The sequence below is a fragment of the Cryptotermes secundus genome, unplaced genomic scaffold (assembly GCF_002891405.2).
Source record: "Cryptotermes secundus unplaced genomic scaffold, Csec_1.0 scaffold505, whole genome shotgun sequence".
Taxonomy (NCBI): Eukaryota; Metazoa; Arthropoda; class Insecta; order Blattodea; family Kalotermitidae; genus Cryptotermes; species Cryptotermes secundus.
The window spans coordinates 250,082-276,332 of record NW_019740659.1 but is presented as its reverse complement, the minus strand read 5'-3'; the positions used below and the strand labels follow the sequence as shown (position 1 = coordinate 276,332).

At 38.5% G+C, this 26,251-nt stretch overlaps 1 protein-coding gene across 1 annotated transcript in view; it reads left to right on the top strand.

Annotated features, from left to right (window-relative positions):
* LOC111872461 (vacuolar protein sorting-associated protein 13A) overlaps positions 1-26,251 on the top strand; it is a 113,925-nt gene that overhangs the window by 14,644 nt on the left and 73,030 nt on the right. The window contains exons 7-25 of the mRNA XM_033754711.1: positions 476-650; positions 1,187-1,315; positions 1,987-2,131; positions 4,785-5,001; positions 5,914-6,135; positions 7,332-7,385; positions 7,425-7,444; positions 7,545-7,753; positions 10,145-10,311; positions 10,849-10,966; positions 12,160-12,489; positions 13,791-13,923; positions 16,878-17,108; positions 17,835-17,977; positions 19,184-19,370; positions 19,592-19,705; positions 21,855-22,034; positions 22,804-22,996; positions 25,904-26,085. Of these exons, the coding sequence (XP_033610602.1) occupies positions 476-650; positions 1,187-1,315; positions 1,987-2,131; positions 4,785-5,001; positions 5,914-6,135; positions 7,332-7,385; positions 7,425-7,444; positions 7,545-7,753; positions 10,145-10,311; positions 10,849-10,966; positions 12,160-12,489; positions 13,791-13,923; positions 16,878-17,108; positions 17,835-17,977; positions 19,184-19,370; positions 19,592-19,705; positions 21,855-22,034; positions 22,804-22,996; positions 25,904-26,085 (3,149 nt within the window). The remainder of the gene's footprint in view (positions 1-475; positions 651-1,186; positions 1,316-1,986; positions 2,132-4,784; positions 5,002-5,913; positions 6,136-7,331; positions 7,386-7,424; positions 7,445-7,544; positions 7,754-10,144; positions 10,312-10,848; positions 10,967-12,159; positions 12,490-13,790; positions 13,924-16,877; positions 17,109-17,834; positions 17,978-19,183; positions 19,371-19,591; positions 19,706-21,854; positions 22,035-22,803; positions 22,997-25,903; positions 26,086-26,251) is intronic.

The window sequence follows — 26,251 nt, the reverse complement described above, 5'->3', positions numbered from 1 at the left end:
GCTGAAGAATCCTGTGCAGTCTAGGTAGGCTCAGGCGTCATTATCAATATGATTGTGATGATGAATCCCTGTGATTGAGCCTGGAATTGAACCTAGGATCTCTGATCTATAACCCATCCCTTTAGCCAGATCACAACAGACTTCTCACAGTTTTATGCTTATTACTCACTGTTTTCACAGTATAAAAGAAAAGAACGCAATTGCAGTTGATTATGTCCATCTGTCTACATGTTTCAACCCCAGACCTACTACATGTACACTCGTAAAATGTATGATGTTATGTCATTGGAGGCTTCCCCCAGATTCATACTTTTTAATTCTGTACATTTGTTTATACCAGTGTGGCAAATGCATCAATTGCAAGATGGGACACTACTACACCCACTGAACAGTGGCAACCTTGGTGACCTTATTAATTATGTGGCTGTATTATGTTCTTAACATTAATGAGGTTATTGTTCTTCCTTATATCTAGTTGTGAAACCAATCACTGCTAAGATGAAGATCATTGTCAATAAGTCAAATGAAGCTCGTGTCCCAAAACTGTTGGTAGACTTCGTTCTTCAAGATGCTGCAACCCAACTCTCTCGTCAACAATACCTCTCCATCTTAGGCCTTACTGAATCTTTCAAACGTATGAATATCAACAGGTAATACAGTTTGCACCAGACATATGCAAATCTTGAATTTCGTGATTGGACTGAGACAAATTTCCTTGATGTTGATTTTTTTTTGTTTTGAGAATTTAGATCCTCATCCATAAAAATCTTAACAGTTGATAACACTAGAATGAAGTAATATATCAGCAGAATCTACCTGTCCCCCCTCTCTTTGTCCCTCCCTTTTTCTGCTCATGGTGAAAAATAACACAGCCCTAGAATTGAATTTTTTTTTTCAGATTTAATATTTGTGGAAAATTTTCATTAAAGCAGAGTGTGATATCAAAGGGGAAGAGTAAAAGAATTTAGTGCATTGTGGAAAGTGGCTTGTGTTCTATTACAATGAAAAAAATTATCCGGTAGATAAAATTCTTGATTCCTGAAATTTTCCAAAATGTTCATCTTGATTGTGTTTTGAACTGAAACAGTGATTCTCACTCATGCACGCTTCTTATTTAAGCTTTTACTAGTAACCCCAATGATATAAGATTTCCTGTGCAAGTGCATTAATTGATTTCTTTTTATAGAAATTTCCGGCAGTTTCATCCGGGTGTGCCAGTCTGCAATAACATACCAAAATGGTGGAAATATGCATATGATTCTGTTCTGGAGCAGAGAGTCCGGCCCTACTCCTGGCAGCGCATTAAAGCACACAGGTAATGGTCTTCATTTACAAATGTTCACAACTAGAGTTCTGTCAAAGCCACATGTGGAGCAGGTTGGGTCATAACTTCGTGGTTGATTGAGTAGTGCTACAGCTTCATATTCAAGAGGTCTTTGGCTCAAATCACTGCCCAGAGACTGGCTATTCACGTGTTTAAAGCTTTAAGGTTTAAAGGTTTAAGGGCAGAGCCCATGTGGAGGTGGGTCCTAATACCTCCGCTGTAGCCCTGTGAGTCGTAGGAGGAGATAAATAGGGAACCAAGTGAGAGGGGACATGACTAGGCCACCATGTTCCTGGGGGATATAAATATGGGGACCTGGCCCTCCAGGTTGGTAGAGTCTTGAATCTGAAAGAGTAAAATATGGTCATGAGTCCCGTAGGACTCAGACCCAAGAATGACTCTGCTGACAACAGCCAGCAGCAATTGTAAATGACAGACACGTCCTCCTTCGGAGAGGGTGCCCCACATCAACGAACTTGCAACTGCCTGACAGTAACAAAAATCTGGCCTTCGGCCCCAGATGGGGCTTCAAATCAAGATAGATTAGCTGACTGATCATTGGTCATAACATAGCTTTGACTTTGAGTCTTTAAAGGATTAAGTGGTAACTGCCTCTTGCTGCTTATTTTGAAGTTAATAGTGTGATGATTTTTTTATTTCAGAGAACATTATCGAAGTTACAAGAACACATACAAGAGAACACTGCTAAGTCCCAACGATACAGAGCTGAAATTGGACTTACAGCTGCTGGAGGACCAGCTTGCAATTGTAGACATCGTAGTTGCTAGAGAACATGCCAAGATTGAGGTTTGTTTCCATTTTCAAACAGTTTTTCTCATCCAATGAAATAGACTATATAAGAGAGTAACAAAACTTTCACAGATCTAAATGCATGAAAATAAATAACGCAGCTCAGTTGGTATAGCAATGAGCTGTGGGCTGGACAGACAGGGTTCAATTCCAGATAGGGGCAAGAGATTTTTCTCTACTCCACAGTGTCCTTACTGTCCATACCAGCTATGGGGCCCAACCAGGCCTCTCTACAATTAGCACCAGGGGCTCATTACCTGTGGGTAAAATGGCAGGGCCCTGAAGTTAACCCCTCATCTCCATCTAGTGCCAGAATCAAGAATGATGGAGCTGTACCGCCATTTCTCATTTGTCTTTATGGCACAGTGCTTGCTTAAGCACAGGGGCAACATTACTCTAATAAATAACAAAACTTCATTAATTTGAAATCAAATAACAAGCATTGCACACATACAAAAACAAATAAATAATGAATATTTAAGCAAGAGTTGAACGATTCTATATATATCGTTTTGTTAAAGGGAGTTTAACATTTTATGTTACTTGGAAATTTTTCTTGGCCATGAAATTTATAGGTGATGTATGTTTTCACAACCATCCATAGTTTCTGAAGACTGAATTGACTACACCTGGAACATAATTGGAAGTTTATTTTACATGGTTAGTAATGATAAGTGACTTTTACTTTTTAAGGTGTTGAATTGCCTTCATAATGCTAACATCTATGGGTATGAACCCTGGGACTGAAGATATTAATAGCACATTTACATCTGATACATCTAAGTATTAGTATAGTGGATTATTTACTCACAACAGATGAGAAAATAAATGATGTGTCTTGTCATGGATAATTTACTAATTGGTTCTTTGAATTAATTGTTTCTTTAGTTTCCAATTTTATTCTGTAAATTAATAGATTGAACACTCAGATACACGTAAGTCACACCTCATTAATTTTCACTGAATGGATCATCTTTAATTTGTGTTTACTTTATGGTTTATTTAATGACACTGTCAGTATCTCAGAGACTAGCATCAAACTGTCTGATGAATAATGAATAATAAATTTGAAAGACTGTGAAAGGAAGTACTTTTGGCCTAATTCGAGGTCCTGCCTTGACAGTTGTCATCAGGGACTGAGAAATACCCAGAGAAAACCTCAGTCAGGATAATTGGTCTCTGGAAACCTCGAGAATATGAGTCAGAAGCATTACTGCCTAATCAGATTTGCTCGTTGATTGTCTTTGTTGAAGGATTGTTTAGTTTTTCAGCAGTGCTTTCTTTATCTGAGCAGATATTTTAATATAAAGGAGATGAGAAGGTGAGTGGGTAAGAATTTGGAAGGAAGTGTTAATGAGCTATTTCAAAGTACTATCTGAAGATATAACAGAGATACAGGATGTTAAGTAATCTGTTGCATAATCTTGCCACTGAATGTGGTAGCAGCAGCTGTTAAACTGATGTGCAAATATATCATTGGAGTTCTGGATGCAATTTGAATCCTGACTATCAGTCTCTTTTTTAATTACATGAGTATATACTACTCTGTCCAAAAAGTATCAGACCTTGGGCGGGAAAAAAAGTTCTGCATCTGGGTGGTTACAATACCTAATCGCCTTCAAAGTAGGCCCCTTGTGACTCCACTCACTTAGCCAAGCGGTGCTTCCATGGCTGGAAGCAATTCTGGAAGGCTTCTTTTGGAATGGTGTGCAGCTGCACCGTTGCGTTCTGTATGATGTCCTCATGGCTGTCAAAACGGCAGCCTTTTAGCGGTGTCTTCAATCTCGGGAACAGCCAGACATCACAAGGAGCCATGTCAGAAGAGTAGGGAGCCTGGCGAACCTGCGGAATGCCATGCTTGGCCAGGAAACCCTGAATCAGGTGTGGGGCGTTGTCATGATGCAGCTGCCAGTTGCGTGCGTCCCACAGCTCCGTTCTCTTGCGCCAAATTGTATCTTGAAGATGGCGGAGAACTTATTGGTAGTACTTCTTATTGACAGTCTGGCCTAGTGGTGCATACTCATGATGCACAACACCCCGGTAATTGCAAAAAACAGTCAGTATCACCTTCACATTGCTCCAAACCTGTCGTGCTCTTTTGGGCCTCGGGGTTGTTGGATGCTTCCATTGTGATGCCTGGACCTTGGTTTCTGGGTCATACCCCAAGTTTCTGACAAAACTTAATGCAGTATCACTGCTCCAAGCATTCTGTCATCTTGAGCAAAACAAGAATGTGACGAACACATATTACACCACTTCGCTATCTGGCAGCCAGAGACGCATCCAGCAGTGTTGAGAGTCAGCAAAAAATCACGCATGCTTCTACCACTTCTACCACTACGCTCAGTTTCCCCACCCCTTTGGCCATTACTTACAGTGGAAAAAATAAAGTCAGATACTTTTTGGACATACGGTATAAAGTTATTAATTTGAGTGTTATTTCTACTTTAAAATTTTGATTACTGTATGTTGTGATACTGTTAAGCATAGTAACCATATTATGTTTGAAAATTTGGTTCTTATTCAGGTTTGTTATAGAGATCTCCTAAATGAGAAATTGTAACTTCGCTGAGTGTTACTAATTGTATACTTAAAGAATAATATATTCCATTGTGTGATCATTCATGGTTATAATTCTTGTGTTCATTAGCTACACAATGAAGATCCTGAGCACATTTTAGTGCATGAAACTGAAGCAGACTGGTGGGATGTTTGGGGCCAAGATAAGATTTTTGAGCTACAAGTACAAACTGAAAAGGAACGTGGCCTGTGGGCGCAGCTGTCGCTGGAGGATAGGAAGAAACTTTGTGAAGCAATTGGTTATGTAGAAGGCGGTACAAGACCAGACAAGCCAAAACAGTACATAGGTGAAGAATAGCAGTCATTACCATTATTTGTCAAATATATCACTGTATTGAAATTTAACAGGCCAAATTTCCATTCCACAACATCATTAAATGTAATGTTTGTGTGAGAATGATAAAGAAAGTAAGTGCATGCATACGTAAGTGTGAGGGACTGGGGTTTTATTTCCTCAAATGAACTTTGGTATCCAGTTTTTATTCTGCCACTTTACTTCTCATTGTACTTCTCCATCTTTTTCTCTCCTCCTATTTCTCCCTGTCCCATTCGTCTTATACTTCTAATTACTCTTCCAGAATAATTCACATTTCCTATGGGTTGATGGATGAAAAATCTCCACTTTCTCCTTTCTAACCACAATCTTTCCATTTTAATTTCTTGCCAACTTTTTCCACTCTTCTCGATGGCTTCCAGTACCTGCTGAAAAATCTTGTTCTAGGTTATCCCATAGCTCTCTTTCCTCTAAATTTTAATTCCAGTACCCTTCTGAGTATTCCTGTTCTATCCATTCTTTTTATGTGACCAAACCATAGTAATCATTTCTCTTCCAACTTTGTTGACAAATTTTGAATAAGAATTGTACTAAAAATCTCATTTGTATTTCCATCCCCTTTTGTTTTCATTTATTAATTGTAAAAATATGGCATCCATTACTTTGATTTTGCATTCTTCTCTCTTTATAAAGGTCCATACTTAAGTTTTATGTATCAATACCTCTTTAAAATATAGTTATGGATTGCCATTTTGCATTGCTTTGTGTGCCTTTAAAGCCTTATTTTCTGCCCATATACTATTGAGTCTGTTATTATGAACTTGTGTCACCCCTGCAACATAACTGAACGCCTCTGCTTTGTGCTGTGGACATGAGTGAGCTGATTCTTACTACACTACATATAATCTTATTGCCCCTTTTTCAGAGCACAAATTCAATTTCACACTGGCTAACTGTTCACTCAGCCTAGTGAACCACAGAAGAGAAGTTCTTGTGATAACTCTAACTCAATTTCTCGCAAGTCTGGAGACCAGACCGTCAGCACAGGCATTTAAAGTTTCAGCAAGAGCAGAAAGTTTTGTTGTTGAAGGAGCAAGTGTGGAAAATGACCTCATCCCCATGGTTACAGCAGATAATATTCTTTCAGGTATATTGCAGTGATCAAATGATTATATCAGGTCCTTACAGCTGCTCATAACTTAAAAGTAGGTGTAGTAATTGAATTATGATTATGAACCTGATGGATTTGTTAAAAAATTACTGCATGAACAGCAGATGCATAGACAATAAGCCTCACTGTGTAACACTTTGTCTGTCAGAGATTCATTCATTCATTCATTCATTTCCTTTATTTTCCATATATCTATACAGGCAAAAAACCTAGGATGTGGAAATAGTCCCTTTGATAATAGATGTATACATATAATACATTACATAAGTCACACAACCAAAATCACACACACTAGTCAACCAACATAAATAATAGAACAAAAAAAAAACTTGTTATAATTAATGAACATAATTTAAAAAGAACATTACTATAAAACTTAAAATTAATACAATTTCACTCAAATTACCCAAATTAACTTAATTAAATGCATTACAAATTTATACACCTATGACCAATTATCTTTCCTTCTTTCTTTCTTTCTTTATTTCATTTTCCCATAAATCAAAATACATTGATACAGGACTCGTCATATACATACACATCCTCCACTTTCCATAAAAATCCATACAGGCAACAGACCCAGGATGTGGAAATAGTCACCAAACACATACACAAAGTCACACAAGCCACACAACGAAGATCACCCACATTAACTATCTAACACATACAACAATACGAGGCAAAAAGATAATATCCTAATTAATAGACATAATTCACAAGTAACCACAATACAACGCCTCACATCTCCCATACCAACTATATTAAAATATGGCTTTAAAACCTTCAAATTTATGTAAATTTGTAATTAAAATACTCATTTAATGCATAAAAAGAATTAGATAGGAGAGGGTGGGAGAAAAGTAGCACAAGTGACCATTGGGTGGTGTTGGCAATACAGTGGGGTGGGGGGNGTGTGGGAAGAACTGAAAGCTGATGAGAAGGATAAGCTGTTGATATTTTTATAGCAACTGTGAATGATTGCACTGAAAGTATTACTATTAGACAGCTGTTGATGATGGCCTGTTATTGTCAGTACTTGTTGTTCTGCTGAATTAGTAAATATAATTTTATCTTGCAATCTGGCAGTGTTCACTAAATTATTTTAAATCACAATGTATTACAGTGATACACAGTTCAATCTGGAAATTTAAAATATAACTTTTTAATTACAGGCAATACATCATCAAATTTTCTCGCTGTAGACTTTGAGAAACATCCATTAAATTGTTAGGCTGACTTTGGAGTTGCTGTCAGTTTAGAGCCAGTAGAAGTTGTGTATCACGAGGTAAGTATATGATGCAGTGTGCATGATTTAAATGCTATTTACACTCCTATCCCTTATCAGATTTCTATAAACACTGAATTTTATATTATTTTCTCTCTAGTACGCTGTTTCAGAGATCATTAGCTTCTTCCAGACAAGGTCTGTGACACTTCAAGATGCTGTAGAATTCTCCAAACAGGGAATATGTAAAGCTAATGAAGTTGGTAGGACACTCGTCGAGTATGCCATTGCTCGCCACAAAACCATTGATATCAACGTGGACCTTAAAGGCCCATACCTTGTCATACCTGAACTTGGATCTGTACAGAAGTAAGTTTTCTAAGTGTCTTGTCATTAAACACATACAATAAGAGTGAACAAAAACTGGTATGACTATATCATCATGTGAACTTTGTACTGTGGAAAGAAGTAACAAATGTTTGTGACCTTGACTGTTTATCAGTAAGGTAATTTAGTGTAAGGGGTGCAAGAAAAAATGAACCAAATTGATGATTTAGACTGTAACCCTAACATTGCAATAACCATTAAAAATTTTAAAAGAATTTTATTTCTTTATATGATTATGGTGACACATAACAATATGTTTACTGTCTGTGATATCAACCTGATCTTAGGAAATTATATTTTTGTATATTTTCGCCCACACTTATATCCTTTGGAAAGAAGCATGAAAGCATAAATTGTCTTGTGGGAACATCCCACATACTATCACGCTGTTTCACCGATCAACAGTCAACACTCACTCCTAAGTCCATGGCACATTGCTACACATTGCTACACATTGCTGTCAGCTCTCATATTTGCACAGCGCTCGCTGTCCAGTTCACTTTTCACCATCACACGCGCTAACCAACCACATTGCTGCCACCACTCATATTTATACACACTCGCTGTCCAGGCCACATTTAAATCGTCACGTGCGCTAGCCAATCAACGCTCACAGTCGCAACTGCAAGTTTCGCTCCTCCATCAAGCATGGTTTAAAAGGCGGAGCCCAAAGCTCGCAATCATCAGTGACCACATCAGCCAGTCAGTCATCACACTTAGTCTAGAGCGATCGGTCTTTGGAGTGATCGGCTCTCCGGCGGTCATGCCCAACACACCGGGCAACTAGCGCAGCTGCCACCACTCCAGTGACCACGCTCCACTACCAGACATCTTCCAGCAACCACGCTCTGTGACCAGGCAACTTCTGGCAACTGCCGCACTGTGACCAGACAACTAACTCAGCTGCCGCAACATTAGCCAACACACCGTAGCCAACAGATATTTCTACCAGCACATGCAGCCCTACATCACTGGCCAGACAGACCAGCCGAACGGCCATAAAACTCTATCCATCGCAGTGGAACAAACGGCCCTTTTCAGAGCCCACAAACTTTCCGAAGTGGTTGTCTATTGGAGTATTGACAAATCCCACAATCTGTTATGCCATAAACATTTATTTTTTATATATTTACATACATTTCAGTAAATAATTTTAAGAAGGTGGTGAAAATAAAGCAGTATGCAGGCAGTACATTCCCACAAAACATCGGTAAACCTAGATGGGACTACATGACATCATGCCACAGAAGATAACATTCATAGTCACTATTTGGAGAACCTGAATTCCGCTATTATCTACATCTTCCTGCAATTTCAGTCAAGGTCTTCCCACATTTCTTCTATCTTCTGGCTTTCTATAAAAATTGTCTTACCTGACCTTATTTGATCAATTTCAATCACTTGTCTCAAACACGCCAATCTTCTTCCTTTTAGTATCCACTACTAGAAGAATTCTGTCAGTTCCTGCTGAGTTCTCATTCTCTAAACACATTGCTCAATTACTGGTCGATAAAATGTTCTCAAAATTTTCCTCCCCCATGGATTTAATGTAATGTTATTCTTTTCACTCAAGGACCATGTTCCATATCCATGCATCACAATTTGATTTAGCCAAGTCCAAAAACCCAGTAATCTTGTTTTGTTTACTCTGATTTTCCTTTTTCAACCTGAACAGTATGTGCCTGCTTAATTAAGTTTCTCTTTACTATAAAACTAGTTTATTGACCTTCATTAAGGGTTCGATTCCGGGTCTGGTCAAGTGAAGTGGCATTTGTGGTGGACAAAGTGGCGCGGGGCAGGTTTTCTCTGAGTACTTCGGTTTCCCCTGCCAATCTTCATTCCACCAATTGCTCCACAATCACCCTCACCTATCATTTAGGGACTGGTACAATAGGCCAGAAGTGGCCGCAGTTCAAGGGACTTAGTCTGACCCCACTAGCAATTAAAAAATTGACCATTATAGTAAAATTTTACACTTTACATGAACATGAAGTAGGTTCCTGAGCGTCAATAAAATGTCAGAATTAAGGCTGGGATTTTACGTCTTGTGGCACTGTGTAGTCTTTCTAGTCAGTTATTTAACAATGCTGTCAGTACCAAGACTATATGACACTCTAATGACATATAATTCTATAGGCATGTGCTAACACTTCAGAGGAGTAAACTGTCTCCATATTCGGTGTAACTACCCTGAATTCTTAATTCTGATATTTTTCATGAACTGTTGGCATCTGTCTGCAAAAGTATGTATCATCACATCACAGAAGATCGTAATCTTAATATTCACTACTGCGAGAACTTCAGATTCTGTGTCAGAATTGGTTCCATTGAACAGTTAATAATGACCTTTTCATTCTATGTTCTTTGTTTCAGGGGTGGCAGTATCATGATAGTGGACTTTGGACGAGTGGTGATGAAGAGTGATTTACAGTCTGACAGTGCAGGTCTCGAAGACGCAACACAGATGGAGTTGGAAGAGAGGTTGTATGACAGACTTCATGTTGACTTGTCAGATCTCCAGCTCCTCTTCTGTGATTCAGGTAACAGAACATGAAGTTCTTTTATATTGTTAATGTGTGTCTAGCTGAATTAACGTTGCTGTCATTAACTCCAGTACATAGTGCTGAATGAATGCAAATGATGAATTGTTAAGGATGTGGAAGGAAGCAATCATGGCATAACATAAGGTACTGCCCAGTGTTTGTCAGTCAGGTAGAAGGCCACCATAAAAGATCTTGGATTTACTGCATTGATTAGGCTATGACTTACTACTTTCAAATCTTTCCAATTTATTACTTGTCTGTCATCCTACTATTCAATCTTATATAGTCTAGTTACTGTGTGCCTTGTTAAATAACACCCTCTCCCAAACAAAGTCTTGGAAATTGGAAGGAAGAGACTCTTTTTATGTGAAGTTAAAGTTTTTGCACTCTTCCGACTAGATCTCATTTATATAGATTGATAATTGCTATGGCGTGCCAGCAAAGAGTGTGATTTAATAACCCATGTTCCATGGATAATGTTTACAAAGAATTAAATTTAAGATCTGTGTTGACAGTAATTTTTTCCCCCAACAGGAGAAGAGTGGAGGGATGCCAGGAAGATGCAAGACACAGATTTTCATTTGGTTCCAAAGATTCGTTGTCAGGTAGTGTTCTCAAACAGCGTGAAGCCCAGCTACAGGCAACTTCCCAGGTAGGTCCAAATTGAATAAAATTAAGTAAGATTTGAGGTTTTCATGGTAATGAAGATATGTATTGCAGCGTTCTGGATCATAGCACTTTGCAGTGTGATAGATTGTTATCAGTGTTACAGGGAAACAAAATGACTGAGAAGATGGAAACAGTATATTGCTCTGAAACATTGGTACCAACCTGATAGACTACATTGTCGTAACTCAGAAGAAGCGTGTAAGAACAGTTGATATGTCATTCTTATTAGCTGTTTACTGTAAAATTCTGCATTTAAAAATGCAAGGCTTTCAGTGTGTAAATGATAATGACTCTGGGAAGGATGTTGCTTTACAATGCTGTCAACAAGTAGAGTATACAGTGTTAAGTTGTAGAAAGATAGGCGAATAATAAAATGGAAACTATTTGGAAGGATTTGGCCATGGTGTGATCAAGTTACTATCCCGGAATTTGTCTGGTGGGACTGAGAAAAATTATGAAGAACCTCAGTCAGGATTACCATTGTCTCAGACAAGATTCAAAGAGAGAAGCTCTCAGATATTAGTTGAGAGTGTTAACAGTACAAGAATTGGTTCAAGAACGAACTTATATTATTTTTCCTGCTCATTTCTTTCACTCTGGAACAATGTGCCAGACACCCCCCCCCAAAAAAAATTATTTTTATAACTGCAGCCCTGGTTACATCTAGACTGGTGGTTCTCACAATTTTTTAATCTGTGGACTCCCTAGTATCACACTACACTATTAAGGATGCCTCATTCATCCATGTGTAAATTATCTGCATATCAAATGGAAATAGATTCAAATAAAATTCTTTACTTAAAATGTTTTAATTACTGTGCTACATTTACAAAGTGTTTAGTATTCTTTAAAAAATGTTCTCTTAACTTGATTGTTTAATGAAAAAAATGGCAAATCATCAGTATGTAGCTGGTGTAGTACTTGTATGCAATTTTGAGTCCAAAATATTTCTTATACAATTTTTCCCAGAAAACAGATTTTATAAAATAATTAAAATGTTAAATACAAACTGTTGTCCTTCTAACTTCTAATAGGAAGATAAAAATAATCTTACAGACCCTTAGGGGTGTGCAGACCACACTTTGAGAACAACTTGTTTAGAAAATAACTTTCAGTGCATGCTTGATGCTTTACAATTGTTGTATGAATTTATGTATTCCTATTTCTGCTTTCCAGGCACAAATTGAATATTTCAATTTCAAGCCTGAAGTTGAATTTGTCAGACCGTAAAATTGGAATGGCCCTGGACTTCCTGGACAACCTACCGTTACCTTCACCCAATACATTACGAGTATCTGAAGTGGATTCTGCACTAGAAAGAGAGGTTGCCGAAGATAGGAACATGGCAAGACTTCTGAACAGTGATAAAATAATGTCTGAATTTAGCAGCAGCCAACTTCTGCAAATTAAAAGGACTGTTGTAATGGCTCAATTGTCTCGACAAGACAAGAAGTTTGAGCACTTTGATAAGGCAGCAGGGAAAGTGGAAATGCTTGAAGTGGATAAGTAAGTACTGCTTCAGACAACTTACTGATCTCTGTATAGTAAGAGAAGTTACTTAACAAAGTTTTATAAAAAAAATAGGGAAATGTACTGTAATGGATGGTTGGTTTGTGATTTATATACTGACTTTTAACTGTAGTTAGACTGTATAAGGTGGAATACTAGGATGACTGATGAAGTGGAAAGGATTTGGAAGGAAGTGGTTGTGGCCTAATCAAGAAGATATTGTGGAATTTGCCTGGAGGTACTGAGGAATATCACAAAGAACCTTAGAATGGCTAATGTCCTAGCTGAGCTTCAAACAGAAAATCTTCAAATAATGGGTTATGAGATCCGCCACTACACCAACTTTTTTTTTCATTGGCTTTGATGTGTATCTGTTGTTGCAAAGATAGTCACATGACAGCTTATTGTACTGAATAAAGTGAGAAATCGTCTTTCCTTGTACTCTGTAAAATCCTTAATGCTCAATAAGAAGGTATCATGTAAACTTATGCCAACAATATAAGCATATTTTGTTTCTCTTTCAAACACTATTAAAGGGTTAGGTCTAGCCATTTTACATTGAAATGCATGGGCATGGTACACAGGCCTTAGACCAGAATTAATGATGCTGATATAGAGATCTTTTAATTAATTCAGTTGTTTCCAAAGGTGGAGCATATGATATTCTGGGAAAGCTGTGCAGTGAAACTGAACATGAATTCAGCATGTCAAGGTGCAAAGAACATGTGGAAAATCTGTCCATTTTTATTTTAATTGAAGCTTTACAAGCTCACTGTAAAGAGCCGGTTTTGAGAAAGCCTGTAAATATCAGTTTCTGCTTAATGTAGCTTAGGCGTTATATTCTCAGGGGCCAACAGGATTTTATTCAGTGAGGAGGTGAGCAGACAGAATGGAATTTAAGCCAATTTTGTTGAGGAGGTTGTGAAATGCTTTTGTGCTCATAACTGAAGAATAACATATTTTTTATGAGAATAGTTTTAATTTTTTAATTAATGTTGGGTACATTCCTCCTTTTTTACAATTTTAATTGTTTCCCACCAAGTCCAAGGGGAGGCACGTGCTCTGTCTGCCAACAGGATACATTTTAGAAACATACATTTTCTGAAATGTTGTGTTCTACTCAAAATATAAAACAATGGACAAAATTTGGAATCTGAAACATTGTGTTCCATTTGGAACATAAGATGATGGACAAAGTTCAGAATCCCAGTGATCTTATGTGTAACATACCATCATCAGAAACTTTCAGAATTGAGTTACAGTAGTTGTAAATTGAGAGTCATGTTAACACTTTCCAGGAGTTTCATTTCATCAGATCACAGTGATGAAGAAAATGAACTTTGGGCCCGCACTGTGGATCTTCCTGGATTTGACGATAATGTTTCACCACACAACACTATTGCTATGCTTCTGAGAATAATTGTTGGTGAGGTAAGACACATCTCATTCATCAACATTAATATGAAACTGTAGAACAGAGAAGATCCTTTTTATTTTATTAACTCTTTGACTGGCGCGGGCGTGTTTTAGCGCCCGGATGATGCCAGCCGTTCCCTGGCGTTGGCGTGTTTTAACGCTTTGACAATCTCGTCCCTTCTTTGCTCTCTTGGCACTCATCAACCAAAGACATATATATGATAGTTTTTGTGCATGTTTGTAAAGAACCCTTGTAAACTTTATGGGGGTCTATATTACTGTCAGAACCCTCTGAGAATGTAAAGGTCAGAAAATATTTCACATTCATTCAGTTTCACCATGGCTTCTTGCAGCAAGTGTCTTCGTGTTCCTGCAGACCAGCTGGAAAATGTTGTGAACGAGATTTTTTCTGATGATGATAGTGACGATGAAATAATAATTCCTGAATTGGATGAAGTTGATAGTGACAATAATACAGTGATAGACAATGATCCACAAGACAGTAATCATGAACATTTACCTACTACGAGTGCGGTGCCTGACACGCCCATCTCATGAACGTACAGAGATATTGTACGCCCAATATGTCCATTTGTTCGGGATCAAAATTGATATAACACATAAAATGCATTCCTTTTCATGGATTAAATTTTTTTCTGGATGACGACTTGGTAAATCACATCACAACTGAAACCAATCGCTATGCTCACCAGCACTTCAACACACATGAGTTAGCTCCTCACTCTCGAAAACACAATTACAATTATGTCACATCAGATGAAATCTGGACATACTTAGGAATTGTGTTCATGACAGGAATCGACAAACGCCCTGAAATTGAAGAATATTTGTCCACTAGGCCCCTATTTCACACCCATGGTTTGGACAAAACATGTCTTTGCGGTTGAATAGTTTCATTCTATTCAAAAAGAACACAACAAACGAAAAATACAAGAAGAGAGATTACAGATTCAAAGATTTTATATTGGACTGTATAGAAAAATGACTGAACCAAACAAACAGTGTGGAGAGGGAGAAAAGTCAAGGAATGAAGTGGATGACGAATCTATTGGGTCAGACTAGAGTGCAGTCACGCCTCCGCCCTCGACCTTGAAAAAACCACCAGTGAAAGAGCCAGCAAATCGTCTAGAGGGTGGCTTGAAAATTCACAAAATGGTCCATGTTCCTAACAGTAACAATAAGAAGAATGGTGCCCTGATAAAGTGTCGCGTGAGTGCTAAGCACAAGGTTAGAAAAGAAACAAGTATCATGTGTACAGGCTGCGGTGTGGCTCTCTGCAAACTTTCATGTTTCAATGTTTATCACACGAAGAAAAACTAATAAAGAGGTGTGGAAAAGCATTAATTGCATAAAATATTGTATTTTAATTACTTCCTAAAAATTTCGTTTTTAAAAACCAATTTTTGTTGAAGTTGTTTAGGAAAAAGTAACTACATGCATTTTAGCGACATAAGGTTTAAAGGGCCTGCCAGGACAGGGGTGGGATTTAAATAACCTTCGCGCCAGTCAAAGAGTTAATTATGCATATATTGGCATTTAATCTGTTATGTACCTGTGTGAGATACAAGATTCTCGCAGTAGTGAGTATTCAAATTATGGCCTTCTGGGATGTGAATCCTTATAGTCTGGTAGGTAGTTATTAATGTTGCAGGGAAATATTCTCCCTCCATCATCAGGGTTTTCGTTTGACAATAAAGATGGAGAAAATATGTTAAGCATTTGCTCATATCCACCATACTGCATGGCACCATATCCGAGGAGATTGCAACCTGAAATGCTCTTGCCTTCCCTAAATCATGGTGGTTGAATGTAAAATTTGTGACACTAATATGGCTCAGTGGTTTAATTCTTGTTTTCTGGCAGCAGGTTCCACTGAAATGATGGTAGCTATCTACCAGACTGTATGGCACCACATCCCCGGAGGCAGTATTCTTTTATGTATATTTAATTCTGTTTTGGTTTATTTAATAAGACTGCCAGTAGTTCAGACGGAACAGGGTTAAATGATAGAATGATGTTGTACAGTGAACTGAAAAGGTTGTGAATGGAAGTTATCATGACCTGGGTATCATTTACCAGGCTACACTGACAAAAACAGTGGAAGATCTGTCATGATAGCTGGTATTGTGGCTAAGGTTTGAATACATTACCTCCCAGATAAGAAGCAGGTTCACTGAACATTCAACCTCAACATTTTGCACCTAGATGTAGATGGCAGGGTAGTATAAAAATGGATCTTAGCTGAATAGATGGGACTAGTAAATGGTCCCACCTGTGAAAGGTATAATTAAATAAATAAAACAGCCTCTCACATCATATGTGATAAGGTTCAAGGTGAATTTTGTCATTAGGGACTCAATTTTATTAGGCAAAATTTATATCTAAATGCCCACTAAGAAAGTACTGTGATTAATCCCAAAATGCAGGCCGCGCCATAGCTCAAGCGGTTAGTTGCTGGCTTCCCACCGCGGCGGCCCGGGTTCGATCCCGGGTCTGGTTAATTGGGATTTGTGGTGGACAAAGTGGCACTGGGGCAGGTTTCGTCTGAGTACTTCGGTTTCCCTTTCCAGTCTTCATTCCACCAATTGCTCCACAATCACCCTCACCTATCATCTGGGGCTGGTACAATAGGCCAGAAGTGGCTGCAGTACAAGGGACTTAGTCCCACCCCACTAGCAATAAAAAAATCCCAAAATGCAGTATTGTTAGAAGGATAACTCAGAAAGGGGATGTACAATAGATTTTGGGTGGCTACAGTGTAAGGGTCATGTAATGCCAACTCCTGCATGTAACACAGTTTAGAAACTGTAAACTTGATTTACCTGGCTGAGGTAATTGTCTGATGGCAAGGTTTGTTGAGAATGGTGATGAAAGTTTGGGGTTTCTTAAGGAGGAATTTCTTGGTCGCCTGAGTTTGAAAGAGTCTGCAACTGGTGTTTTCTGTGCAGGTGGTGCTTCAGTTGGCTCGATCCAACAACAGGGTGGATAAGCCATACCTCATGCTGCAAGTTAGCAAGATATGCTGGGACACAGCACTCATGGAATATGGGCCGGCCGTGCAGGCCAGCATTGGAGGGATTCATCTTATAGACAAAATTCACACTGGCTGCTCTGGGGAATATCTGGAGTTGGTATCCACTGATAGTGCAGAAGATATGGTGACATTACTGTACAGAAAAGTGAGAACTGAAAGAGTCTGCATGCATCTTTATGTCTTTATTAAGAAAATTTAATAATGTGTCATAATTTATACTCATTTATGGAATTATTTGGAGCTCATGTGGCTGTTCAAATACCAGCACTGTAATTGAGTGATTGCATTTTGTTTTCTGGGAATCTGGTAATTTAAATTAAACTGTTATTTTAGTGTGAAGAAGTAAAATGTCATGGAGGCCCATAGGGTTGTGAGACATTGAGGCACCCACATATTCTAGATAATCGGCTCACAGATGACAGGTTATCAGTCTTACGCACTGGTTGACCGCCCTGTACCCCAGAAAGATTCTTTGTACTTATTTCTGTTAGAGGCTGAGTCGGCTCTGGGGCCATAATGTGGCTGGAAGGATTAGGTCAAATGAAAAACTCAGTGACCTCACTGGGAACTGAACCCATCACCTTCCACCTTGTAGCATAGTGCCTCAACCAACTACACTACTACATGCACCTTAATGTGAACAGTGCACTGGTAATAACTGCCTCTATTAAGCTATGTGGCATAGACAGAATTATCTGATATTTCAGAGAATTTTCTCTGTTTTCACGGTTTAATCACAGTGAGATTCTCTGAAGCATTGGCAGACCAGCTCTTCAGAACACGGTGGCATTGCAAAACTAGCTTTATGATTAGCTTTAAATTGTGATTAAAGGCAGAAAACTTCTAAAACAGTATTCTGGTTGATCCATAGGTACGAGCAAACTGCCCAGACTTCAAGTCCCATTTCCACAGTGTGGAGCAGTCACTGGTTCTGGACTTCACATCGCTGTCAGTCGTTTTTCACAGAGAAGCCTTCTCAACCCTAAACAAATATCTGCAATATCTGCTGCAAAAGTAAGCACTCATCCCTACTCAGTAATTTAAACAAGAGCTACATCCCCTCCTCATGCTCTTCTTCCTCCTTCTCATCCTCCTCTTCCTACTCCTTCTCCACCTCCACTTCCTCTTTCTTGTCCCTAACCTCTTCATACTTTCCCTCCTCATCATTGTCCTCATCCTCTTTCTCCTTGTCCTATAATCCTCCATATTCTTATCATCCTACTTGTTCTTGTCCTCCCCTAGTTCTCCTTATCTCCCCCCCCCGACTCCCAACCCCACTTCCATTTACACTGCTACTTTTTCTAGCACATATGTCTGCGCTTCTATCCAAGTTTTCCCAGATCTCCTCCTCCTCTGTCTCCTCCTATGTTCTCCCTGTCTTCCTTATGTATGGTTTCAACCCTTTCACCTAGTCTTTTTGAGACTGATCTTTTTTATAGACAAAAATAATTCTTCTGAAGGACACCATCTTCTGGAATATCATGCTGTGTAGTCCGTTAGAAGTCAACCGAAGTGTTGGAGGTACATATCGCCTCCATTTTCAGGCTCAAATAATCCGAGCAAGATACCAGCATGAAAGCAGATGACACGCTAAGCAATCATCTGGCTGGAAATTTTGGATTATGTAGGAAGCAGGTGCAAAATGGAAAAGTGGACCTCAGTTCCCATTGGCTCTCTGTGGGACACAGTGAAACCTCTGGGCTCTCACGTGACTACAGAGAGAACCAACAGGAGTTTAGGATGACCATAAAAAGGGGCAGTTTCACTGGTCAATATGTTCCTCTGAAATGTTGGTTGACTTTCAGTGGACTGCATGGCGTGATATGCCAGAAGATAGTACCCTTCATAACAATCGCAGTGAGTACTTCACATCTTACAATAATTCTTCTCTTATTCCTTCTCCCCAGCCACATAATCGCCTCTTTGGTTCATCTGATCGTAGCTCCACTTCCATTCACCATCCACTGTGAGATCTATATATCCAAAAGTGCTTCTGAAATTCCCAGAGTAACTAGCACAAAGGTTTGTTAGTACAGTGGAAAGCCTTCAACAGTCTATTCTTGGAACCTGAAGCTGTCCGCTAAATGCCAGCAGTGAAAGCCGAAAGACAATGTGCATCCATTTGGCAGATGCAAGAGTCAGCAGATAAAATATCTTTTGCTGGTGTATTACTGAGTATGACAGTTGTGGAATAGGATGTAATGCACTGTATGTTAACAGGATTCAGACAAGGGAAACACATTTACGACCTCTGGTTTCTGGGTCCCCCACCATGATGACATGGTTGTTTTCTGGGGATGCTGACCCGCCGATACCACCAGGTGCTACAAAGTTCAGTTACTCAACCAGGCTTGGAGAGATCAGAATGAGGCTGTGTGATACAGACATGGACTTTCTTGAGCTGAAGGTTTGTGTCATTGTTTGTATGAATCTTCTGTCCCTGTTTGTTTACTATGCACTTTGGGGGACAGATTTTAACTGAGGAGTGACAATGTTTGTACTGTGAAAGCATAATGCTTAGTGAGCTGCACCACATGCATGAGCTATTACAGTAATAAAAGTACAGAGCTAGTAAGAATTGAGTTGGCAATGAATATGTTAATACCATGAGAAATGTGGCTGTTTCAGGTTGCAGGTCTTGAGAGTGATTGTCTTTTCAAAGCAAATGAAAGAATGGTTCTGAGAATATATCTCACAACACTGACTGTAGATGATCTGTCAGACATGACTTTATACCCAAAGGTAAGACTACTTCAGTTCTGTAACATAAGATGCCACAGTGAACCACAACAATCTTTCAACCATCATTGAAACATGATAGCTCTGAAAACAAATATGACAAAAATGGTTTAAATACAGAAATTTTGAGCCATTCTGATTTGCTACCAGTTCATAATCTTGTATCTTATCTTTTATTCATAAACCTGAAGACTGAAATATAAAAAAACTCTGATTTTACCCATTGTTTTAATGGTTGTGAAACTTCGTTTCTCACGTTAAGAGGTGAACATAGAGCGAGGGTGTTTAATAACACTGTTCCAAAGATAATATTTGGTTCTAAGATGCAGGAAACAACAGGAGGCTGCAGAAAATTACATGATGAGGAATTTTATAATTTGTATTCTTTACCAAATATTAATAGAGTGATTTAGTCAAAGAATCATTATGGTATGCATCCAGTTGTGCATCATGATATCACAGATGAGGCCATCTACACAACAATAATATCTCCGAATGTAAACAAAGACAAATCAGTACTAATAGATCACTATTTGTTTACTGCGCATTGGGGTTCCACTACATGTTTCAACCTTCAAGTGGTTATCATCAGGTGTACTTACAAGAAGTCAGTCTTAGTTCTTGAATTGTATTGGTCTATGTCACAAATGTAAGACTAACCCTCTAGACCATGCATTGTCAAAAATTAAGGTTTTATTATTTTCCTTTTTATTCTCTTGATTTTGCATGGAAAAACTTTAAGGTTATAGAGGAATGAAAATTCATTCATTCAGAGTATATAAAACATATGGATATGCAGGATAGGCATTTCCTAGAAAATTCCCTAGTATTAAGACAATTCCAACCACTGAAATTGAGATAGAAGTATAATATATTCCCTGAAAGCAAAATACTCCTCAGGTTATGGTCGAATAACAAGAAAAATTTTAAAAGGTTGCACATCTCTAATTTTTTACCCGTAAACTCACATTTCTAGTCACTAACTATTCACAGGGATCTTCCCTGATTGTCTTAAGATTTCAGCAGTAAGACCACTATACAAAAAAGGAAACAAAAGTAGTATGTCAAACTATATGCCAATTTTACTATTAACTACTTTTTGTAAAGTACTTGAGAAAGTTGTGCACAGCAGATTAAGCCATTATTTGCAAACTAATAATATACTAGTCCCAGAACAGTTTTGCTTCAGGAAAGGAATATCCACTGAAAATGCAGTCTTAAGCTAACAGACAGTGTATTAAAATTTGTTATTAAAAGAAATGCATGTTGGTGGAATATTATGTGATTTGGCAAAAACTTTTGGCTGTGTAAATCACAAAATTTTATTAACTAAATGACATTTTTCGGCATTCAAGGGAAAAGAGCAAGGTGTTTTAAATCCTACCTAAGAGACAGAAAACAAAAGATTGAAATAAAATCATCATTTAACCCTAATTAATTACCAAACTGGGGAACAATGAAGCATGGATTTCCTCAGGGGTCAGTTTTAGGGCCTTTGCTTTACCTAATCTATATAAATGACCTCCCTCCTATACTAAACACTTCATCAATACCCATAATATTTGCTGATGACACTACTGTCATAATTTCTAGTAAAATTTAGATGATTTCTGCATACTATGAAACAAAGTTCTCTCTCAAATGAGTAAATGATTTTCTGCAAACAAGCTGTCCCTAAATCTAGATAGAACAAATGCAATAAAATTTATAACAAAAAACTCGCCACAGTATTCATTAAACATTGGATATAATGATAAATATATAGAAGAGTTAGTAAACACAAAATTCCTTGGCTTACAAATTGATAATCATTTAAACTGGAAAAACCAAATTGATCAGTTGTTTCCAAAGCTAAGTGGAGTATGTTACGCAGTTAGATTTCAGTTGTTTAAATAGCGTAAGTTGACAGTACTGATGTACGTGTATATATGTGGATGCATTTTTTAATATGTAACCACTGTGTTTTCCGGTGTGAAAACTTCAGTTGTACTGTACATATGTTCTTGTAGTTTTATGACATATTCCACATCTTACAGTAATTTTGACTAGTTTTGGATTTAGGGAATGCAATTCAGAGTAAATGTAATGGACTGTAGTGTCCATTATTAGAGTAGTTGTAACTTTGCCTGAAGTTTAACATGTTCCTCTGCAGGTAGTGACCATTGAAGAAGATAAAGTATTTGACTTCAAATATGTGAGACACAGCCCAAAATTGTACACTCAGTCTGATCTTGGCTCAAATAAGGATGATGTCAAATCAGATGGGAGTCTCAGGTTGCACATTGGGAGGATCCATGTTGTCCTACTGTACAAACTTCTTGTTGATCTACAAGTAGGTGACGATATATGACTTTCTTTAATACTGAGCATTCATCTCTATGGATTGTGTTTGCCTGTGTGTAGTGTGACTCTGAACATATGTGTACCTCAGATTCGAAAGCTTACACTGAAGTAAGAATCATATCTTTTATACTTTGCCTGACACATCTTTGAGTTTACAGAAGAAAGGTCCTGTGTTTTCAACAAGATCTCTGGTATGGTGATTTTGGTTCCCATCCTATATTGAAAATAAAATCTAACAGTTTTCTGGTGATGACAGAATGACCTGTGTCTCTATATGATGATGATGATGATGATGATGACACTCCCTCACAGACGTTCTACATGCAATACACATTAGTTGTATAAATTACAGTGGCCATGTTAAAGGAGTGGATAGAACAAGGATGCTAGGAAAGACATTAGAATTAAAATGTGAAAAAAATAGACCTATCTTCTAAGTATGCTGGGTCTGTACTATGCAACGTTATTTTATTTTATGATTGCAGTCTTCTAGGATGTGATGCAATGTAGTTTGGACCTTCAGGACAGAAGAGGTGGAGAAGTCACTTTTTTACTTTGAAGGGGTAGTAGGTTCCTCCAAAACTTTTTAGTCTCTCTACCAAACTACATGGCGTCACATTCCAGAGAAATGTAATTGTAACTCCACCAGGAGTACATTAAATCTCATTATTTCTTCTATGAAGAAGCACATGTGTTAATTGTGAAACTATTCAAGTCCCTTTTGTGTCCACTGTAACTACATACTTTTCTGTTGCCAGCACTTCATGGAGCCATTTATTCACCCTGGGGTGCCTGCACATGTTATAAATATGGCTGAGAAATCTGTGGAGCAGCAGATTGTGCAGTTGCGAGGCTGGAGCACTCGTCTGCATCTGTCACTGGATTTTCATGCTCCAACGCTCCTTCTCCCACAGAAGTCATCCTCTCCAAATCTCATTATTATGAATATGGGTGAGTTCAGTATTGGAAGGAGCATAGACTGTCTCATGCTGTCTTATTGGACTGTATAGTGTTTTTAAGCAAGTCATATGATTTACTCAAAAGGAAAATAAGGCAAAAATAGAATTTGTATGCATTAAAGCCATCACACAAATATACTCTTTATTTCTGTATTCAGATTTGAGATTCTCACTGTGGCAAGTCTTCAGGTTATAGTCTTCTAATTCAATGAAATTTGGTAGGTAGCTACTAGCATTTTCAAGGAATCAACTGCCTGTACTTGAGGCAAGAAAAGTAAGCAACATGGGGAAGAATGGTAAGGTAAAATGTAAAGCTATCCCTGTAACAGTCCATGGAGGCCCATAGAGTTTTGAGACATCGAGGCTCCCACATTTTCTAGACATTTGGCTCACAGATTGCGGTGAAGTTGTCAGCCTTATGCACTGGCTTTCTGCCCTTTAGCCCCAGGAAAATTCCTTGTACTCATTTGTGTTAGAGGCTGAGTTGACCCCAGGCCCATAATGTGACTGGAAGGATTAGGTCAACTGAAAAATCCAGTGACCTCATCAGGAACCAAACCCACGACCTTCTTCCTTGTAGCATAGTTCTTCAACCAACACTACTACAGGGTCGGGAAGAATGACAAGCAGATATATATTTGATGAACATTTTGTGTGGAGACTAGTTCACAGTATTTGTACAAAGTTTTTATCATTTCCATAATATGTCTATAAGTTCCTGCAAAACAGAGAAGAATGTGATGTTACAGGCAGTGTTCCCCACAGATGATACATGTACAAGTCTGAAGGATATCACGAAAACCAGTTTGGTTATAGATGTGGTAGTGGAACTCATGTGCTGCTATCCTGGGGTATAGATGGCACCATTTTAAATTTGGATATGGGGAAGGGAGGGCCAAAATTTGGGCCTATGAGCAAACCAAGAGCTACAGTGTCCATGAAAAGGGCTGTATTGTAAGGATGTGTGTCAGGGGGGGGGGAGAGAAATTGAGCATTAACAGAAGGAATGGGGTAACAGAAATGAAGAAAACAATAAATATTAAGATAATAAAATGAAAGTACGTGATACTAAACAGAACCTGGGATAAGTTAGATGGTATAGTTACTAGGTTACCGGCTACACTTTTGAGTTATCAGGTTTCAGTTCCTTGTGGAGGCAAGCAATTTACACTTCTCCACAGTATAGAGACTGGNCCTTTAATTTCTACTGTCCCCCTACCCTACCGGTACTGGTGCGTGCTATCAGCCCTGTTCAGCCAACGAGGTTGGCCGTCGGTACCTGATATTTCCCCCATCTACCAGAGGCGTTGGAAACTACTTGGGCGGGAAATTGTTGCCTAATTAATTTTGCTCAGAGGTCTCCTAGAGAAATTAGGGTCTTTTATGTGCCATAAATCTACGACACGGGACCCACGGCTTAAAGTCCGTCCCAGAGGACTTGTTCCCTGAATTTTTCCGCCCTTAAAATTTCCACGACCTCCGCCGTGTTTGAACCCGCGTACCTTGAGTCCTGAGGTGGGAAAACGTTACCCTTAGACTACGGAGGCCGCTTTAGAGTAGAGGTTCAGGACATGCATGGCTATGCATCCTCTCTTCTCTATTAATTAAGTACAGGGACAATTTAATCCTTGCTTTTACCTTACACACTCTCAAAGCTCACAGCATTATGTCCAAGATGACCATAATCTTATGTCTGTAATATTTCCTGTATTCAGATTAAATTCTTGCTTAGGAGAAAATTCTGAGAGCTATGAATGTGATGCTGTGTATGACTATAAAACATATATATATAATATTGTAATGTGTTTTTGTTACTGAAGACGCCGTTTGGATTGTTAATTGGTTTATTCAACAACCTACAAGTCTCGGCTACAATTAATTACAACAATGTTACGGGTTTACACACTTTACAAACCCTACACACAAATCTGTCCACTCTGTCCTCAGTAGTCTACACGTATTCACAGTACGGGAGCTATACAAGTGTCACTGTGTCACACACTCCCAATTACTTCTAAGGTATCACAAACTATCACTGATTATGACACGCGCGTCTGGTTCTTCTTTCCGCTATGACTGCTAGATTCCAACTCTCTTCGTAGGCAGTGTAGTTCTCTTATAAACCCTCAGCCAGACAACGGGAAACGCCTCGCTTCCTTGTTGCCTAGTCGCCGTGTTTACAGGTGTTACTGGCAACGCTGTCGGGAGTTGTTTATGGCTGCATAGCAACCACGGCATCCTTTGGTCACGTCACCGCTGGCAGGGTAGGGGAAAGAGTGTTGACTTGCCTGTTACCCTAGTAACGACAGCGCTCCGATGCCGCCACGTCACCGCTGGGGAGGGAGGGGTTGTCCTCCATAGCGCAACACATCACAATATTAATAATCCAGTATGCTAAAATTTAAGGATTTCTAGAGATTATTATGTTGGAATTTAATGCAGATGTGCCAGTTAAGTGTCGTTTAAAACTCTGAAGACACAAATACTTGTTTTGATGTTTTTGTGAATGTCAGATTTAGAAGATGGATAGGATGACTAGCACACATGGAAGAAGAAAGAATTGCCACATTTTAGAACTAAGCCCTGAAGGATAGATACCACTTGGGAAATAATAATAGAAATGGATGGGAGGATAATATTAGAATACATACATACATAGAATTAGAACTAGACTGTGAAGTCATGAATTTGATTGAAGTGGCCAAACCTTTGCAGTTTTTTCCTCTTGAAACTGTGTTAACAAATTTTGGAATTCTAACTCTCTTTCTATAAGTTTCATTTCTTCTTCTATTTCATCTTGTTTCTCCTTCAGTATTTCTCAGAAATTTCATATTCATTGATCTGGGTTTGGTTTTGTTTATTCTGTTTCTTTATTAAGTATATTTTGTTTAATTACCAGGTGACTTGAGTGTTGAAAACTTCTTCAAGGAGATGACAAACTTACACTTCCCTCAACTAAACTCTGGTTCAGCATTGTCTGTAACTGGTGAGGTACCAGTGGTGGACAATGTTTTGGTCCGCCTGGAGTCAGTGCAAGTGTCAAGAGCAGTCATGACCCTGGCAGGCTCTCTTGAGATACAAGTAAGTGTATAATTGTAGCCATGCAGTTTGGAGAAAGCCCACATTTTGGAAGAAAATCAGGCTTTCTTTGAACTGCATAGCGTTACAAGCCAGAAGACTGTAGTCACTTCTGTGAGAACATTAAATCCCGAAATTTAGTCTGTCTATATCTTTTACTTTAAATCTA